Source organism: Trichechus manatus, unplaced genomic scaffold (genome assembly GCF_000243295.1).
Source record: "Trichechus manatus latirostris isolate Lorelei unplaced genomic scaffold, TriManLat1.0 scaffold00511, whole genome shotgun sequence".
Classification (NCBI taxonomy): Eukaryota; Metazoa; Chordata; class Mammalia; order Sirenia; family Trichechidae; genus Trichechus; species Trichechus manatus.
In genome coordinates, this window is record NW_004444447.1 from 13081 (window position 1) to 18870 (window position 5790).

Consider the following 5790-nt stretch of genomic DNA (forward strand, 5'->3'; position numbering starts at 1 on the left):
AGAATGCCTGCTATCACCAATTCTACTCAGTATTTTAATGAGGATACTACGTAGTTCGGTAATGATAATCAGAAGACATCAGAGGGAAAGGCATCAGAAACTAAGAAACATAGCTACTATATTAATCAGTGATCAGAATATATATGAAGAAACTCTGCTAAAGAGAAACTATTAAATCTATAAGAGAATTTTTGAAGTTGCTGGATTTAAGATCAATACACTTTTTTACACACTTTTTCCTGCAACGACAAATAATATTAAGATTAAATTAAAGAAAATATAACTTGTAAATTACCTTAAAATATACCTGTTGCCTAAGAAAAAAATATAATTAAAAATGTATAAGAACTCTATGGAAGAAAATATACAACTATTACTTAGAGAAATTAGTTGAGACCTAACAAAGTAGAGAATTATTATATGTTCATGGAGAGGACAGTTCAGTATTGTAAACAGGTTAATTCTCCCTAATTTTAATCTGCAGACTACGGTCATCCCCACTCGCCTCAAAAAAAAACCCAATAGGTTTTGTGTATGAGACTTGACAAGCTAAAATTTAATTTAAATTTTTAAATTTCTAAAATTTAAATTGACTTGCGATTGACCATGAGTAGTCAATGTACTCTTCAAAAAGAAAAAATAATATATATAGATTTACTGTATTCGATAATAAGAGTTATTTTTAAAAATTATAATAATTAAGAGTTTGTAAGATAGGTGCAGGGATAAGCAAATAAAGCAATAGAACTGAATACAGGTTCCCAAAATAGACCCACTTATAAATGAGCCCTTGATTTATTAAAAACACCATGGTACCAGGTAAAAAATAATGAGGAAAGACCCAAAGAAAGTTAATATTTGTGTAAATATAGTAGACTACTATTCCTGCATTAGTTTTGCTACTTAACAAATCACCGCAAACTTAGCAGGTGAAATAAATGCAAATGTATTCTCACAATTTCTTTGTATCTGGAGTCCAAGCACAGCTCAACTGACTTCTTTGCTTTAAGGTTTCACCTGGACTGTGTTCTTATCTGAAGGCTGAACTGGAGGAAAATCCACTTGCAAGTTCAATCAGTTTGTTGGCAAAAATCAGTTGCCTTGTCTATAGGGCTAAGAGTTGTGTTTTGGTTTGGTTTTTTGGCTGGCTGTTTGTTTAGAGGCCATCCTCAGTCCCTAAATGGAGCCTGCAATTTTATGCCATGTGTGGCCATCTCCATTGGAAGTTCAGAACATGACAGGTTTCTTCTTCAAGTCCAGCAGGAGAGAAAGGACATAGCTGGCAGCCAAACGGCCGAGTCTTATACAACATCTGTAATCAGGGGAGTAACATTTTACCTTTGACATGTAAAGACAAACACCAATTAAAAATGAGAAAAAAAAAATTCTTCTTGGTGGAAAAAAATTTAAAAAAAGGAATGAGCCCTCTTTTTTTTTTTTTTTTTTTGTTAGAGTGTTTACTTTAGATGGCTTATGAATGTAAATTTCTTCTTTGTTTCTTTGACATTATATAATTATCTTAAGCTAAATATGCCTCTTGCCAGTTTTAGAACCCAGGAATGAATGTTTTTCTCAAGGATCTGGGAGCCATCTCTTTGAAATGTAAACATCAAGGAAGATATTGCCCGTATCATCCAGTCTCTATGAGCGTTTACCTTACGTGCACTTGGCAAAGAGGTGTGGCAAGTTTTATTATTCCTTTGGTTAAAGGCAATTAGGTCACAGATGGCCACTACAATTACCAGGTGAGTTTAGGATGAACTATAAGGAGCCCTGGTGGTGCAGTGGTTAAGAGCTTGGCTGCTGACCAGCCTAGGAAACCCTATGGGGCAGTGCTACTGTGTCCTAAAAGGTTGCTATAAGTCAGAACCCACTCTACCACACACAACAACAGCAAAGCTCTATGAGGGTTATTGTTGGCTTTGAAAGTTGGAAAATATGGGAAGCCGGGAATGTTGTCTGCAGATTTTTCTCTTAAATGGCTAATATCTCCCTCTCACATTTTAAATGTGTATGGTAGGCAGGGGTATATCCAGAAGACAGGCGAGTTCCCCAGTTGATTTCCATCAGCAGTTAACTGAGGCTTTCTCAAACTATGCTGGCAGGGATCCAAGGGCAGATCAAAATCACTTTCTGGTCCTAACTACTTGGGATGGTTAATGTTATATGTCAGTTTCGCTAGGGTATGGTGCCTAGGTTTTGGTCAAACACTAGTCTAGATGTTGCTATGAAGGTATTTACAAGTGATTGGTGTTATAATCCCCCATGTGTCTGTCAGTCTGCCTCACTGTGGTGGCTTGTATGTTGCTGTGATGCTGGAACCTATAACACCAGTATTTCAAAGAACAACAGGGTCACCCATGGTGGACAGGTTTCAGCGGAGCTTCTAGACTAAGACAGACTAGGAAGAAGGACCTGGTGATCTACTTCTTAAAAAACTGGCCAGTGAAAACCTTGTGAATAGCAGTTGGACATTGTCTGATATAGTTCCAGAAGATGAGCCCCTCAGGTTGGAAGGCACTCAAAATACGACTGGGGAAGAGATGCCTCCACAAAGTAGAGTCGACCTTAATGACATGGATGGAGTCAAGCTTTTGGCAAACTCATCTGCTGATGTGACACGACTCAAAATGTGAAGAAACAGTGGCAAGCATTCATTGATAATTATTAATAATTGTAAATAATAATAATTTGAATGTGGAATGTACAAAGTATGAATCTAGGAAAACTGGAAGTTGTCAAAAATGAAATGGAGCACATAAAGATGGATATCCTAGGCATTGTTGTTGTTATGCATGATCAAGTCTCTTCTGACTCATAGCAACCCTATGTACAACAGTACAAAAGTTGCCTGGTCCTGCGCTATCCTCACAATCGTTATGTTTGATCCCATTGTTGCAGCCACTGTGTCAATCCATCTCATTGAGGGTCTTCGTCTTTTTTGCTGACCCTCCACTTTGCCAAGCATGACGTCCTTCTCCAGGGACTGGTCCTTCCTGATAACATGTCCAAAGTACCTGAGACAAAGTCTCACCATCCTTACTTCCAAGCAGCATTCTGGTTGTACTTCTTCCAGGACAGACTTGTTCACTCTTCTTGGTAGTCCACGGTATTTTCAGTATTCTTCGCCAACACCGTAATTCAAAGGTTTCAATTCTTCTTCAGTCTTCCTTATACATCATCCAGCTTTCGCGTGCGTATGAAGCGATGGAAAATACCATGACTTGGGTCAGGCACACTTTAGTCCTCAAAGTGACATCTTTGCCTTTTAACACTTGGATCTTGGCTGAAAGCAGAGAGTACCCAAAAGATGTTTACCTGTATTTTGTTGACTATGCAAAGGCATTGGGCTGTGTGGATCATGACAAATTATGGATAGCATTTCGAAGAATGGGAATTCCAGCACACTTAATTGTGCTCCTGAGGAACCTGTACATAGACCAAGAGGCAGTGTTCAAACAGAACAAGGGGGTACTGTATGGTTTAAAATCAGGAAAGGTGTGTGCCAGGGTTGTATCCTTTCACCATACTTATTCACTCTGTATGCTGAGAAAATAATCCGAGAATCTGCACTATATGAGGAAGAACGGGGCATCAGGATTGAAGGAAGTCTCATTAACAACCTGCATTATACAGATGACACAACCTTGCTTGCTGAAAGTGAAGGGGACTTGAAGCATTTACTGATGAAGATCAAAGACCAGAGCCTTCAATATGGATTCCACCTCAACATAAAACAGAAATCTTCACAACTGGACCGATAAGCAATATCATGATAAACAGAGAAAAGATTGAAGTTGTCAAGGATTTCATTTTGCCTGGATACACAATGAACACCCATGGAAGCAGCAGTCAAGAAATCAAACAACATGTTGCATTAGGCAAATCTGCTGCAAAAGAACTCTTTAAAGTGTTAAATAGCACACATGTCACCTTGAGGACTAAGGTGGGCCTGACCCAAGCCATGGTATTTTCAATCACCTCATATGCATGCGAAAGCTGGACAACGAATAAGGAAGACCAAAGAAGACTGATGCCTTTGAATTATGGTGTTGGCGAGGAATATTAAGCATACCGTGAACTGCCAAAAGACGGAACAAGTCTTTCTTGGAAGAAGTACAGCCAGAATGCTCCTTGGAAGCAAGGATGGTGAGACTTTGTCTTCAGTACTTTGGGCATGTTTTATCAAGAGGGACCAGTCCTTGGAGAAGGACATCATGCTTGGTGAAGTAGAGGGTCAGCGAAAAATAGGAGAACCATCAATGAGACGTATTGACACAGTGGCTACAATGATGGCCTCAAGCATAACAAGAATTGTGAGGAAGGCGCAGGAATGGGCAGTGTTTCGTTCTGTTGTGTGTGGGTTCCCTAAGAATGGGTGCTGACTCAATGGCACCCAATAACAACAGCAACATAGATATAGATATAGATGATATAGATATAGATCTGTTTCTTTGGAGAATTCTGACTAATAACACCACCTTTGTCTTGGCTCTCTTGCTAACTGTCCAAACCCAAGTTAGGGAAAATGCGATAGGTTGGCAAGGCCAGACTGTTATTCAAATCTTAGCAGCAGCTACTTTGTTTTGGGACAATCTAAATAAAGACAAGAAGGAGCCCTGGTGGCACAAGTGTAAAGTGCTCCGCTGCGAAACGGAAGATCAGCCGTTCAAACTGCTACATAGATTTGTACAAGATCGTGAAAAAAAAAGCAAAACCTACTGCCCTTGAGTCGATTCCAACCCATAGCAATCCTATAGGACAGAGCAGAAGTGCCCCATAGGGCTTCCAAGGCTGTAATCTTTATGGAAGCTGACTGCCACATCTTTCTCCCATGGGTTGGTTGGTAGGTTCAGACCCAGACCTTCAATTAGCAGCCGAGCACTTAACCACTGTGCCACCACCAGGGATCCTACAAGACCCTAAAACCAAAACCAAGCCCGTTGCCGTGGACTCAATTTCGATTCATAGTTGTTCCATTAACTCCTGTAGTTCCTAACCCTACCACTATTCTGGTGGTCTTCAAAGGGTTTTTCTGTAGTTGATCTGTGTCCTGCTTCTCTCTCTTCTCCCTCCTTCCCTCCATTGACTGAGTCTAAAGTCTTGCTTGTGTTTGCTTATGGAGTCCAATTATTTATGGCCACACCTTAGGGTGTTGAGACTCTCTCTAAAAAGAAACCATACTGATCTATTCCTTCTCTTTACAACCTAGACTCAAAACTCGAAGATTTTTGTCAAGGTGCAACTATTATCCCTCCCAGGTGCCCTTTTATCCAAACCACCTCTATTTCCGTTCATTTCACCCTTACCAAAAATCTAGCCTCCATTAGACTTTGCCAATGTCACTTTTCCTTATTCATACCTCTCACTTATTTTAGTATTCCTATACCTTGGGATATACAGTCCAACTCAGTGTTCCGGGGCGTTATTCATTTTCTTACCTGAGATACATTTTGTAATGGAGAGAAGAACAGTGAATTAAGAGACACAAGGTAAGCCAGCCTCTGGCTGGGAGGAGTGGAACAGTGTGGGCTCCAGACAGATTCCGACCGGGAGTCTAATCCAGCTGCATCATGTACTATAATTGCAAAGTCACATTACCAAACTCTCTGAGCTTCAGGTTCTTCATCTGTGAAGTAGGTCTGATAAGCCCTGTATTCTAGTGCTGGTGCAATGTGTGCAAGGCACGTACAGCACCTGGCAAAGTGACTGGCAAATGTTGGGTCTTTAAAGAATGGCACTGATTACAATGATTATTTTGACACCACCCAATACCCCCTCCTCTTGACA

The 5790-nt window shown here is 40.2% G+C and overlaps 1 protein-coding gene across 1 annotated transcript in view; it reads right to left on the bottom strand.

Annotated features, from left to right (window-relative positions):
- The window catches only part of LOC101357949 (melanoma-associated antigen B4-like), a 23376-nt gene that overhangs the window by 7364 nt on the left and 10222 nt on the right, over positions 1 to 5790 (bottom strand). The window contains exon 3 of the mRNA XM_023725862.1: positions 4215 to 4229. Within this exon, the coding sequence (XP_023581630.1) occupies positions 4215 to 4229 (15 nt within the window). The remainder of the gene's footprint in view (positions 1 to 4214; positions 4230 to 5790) is intronic.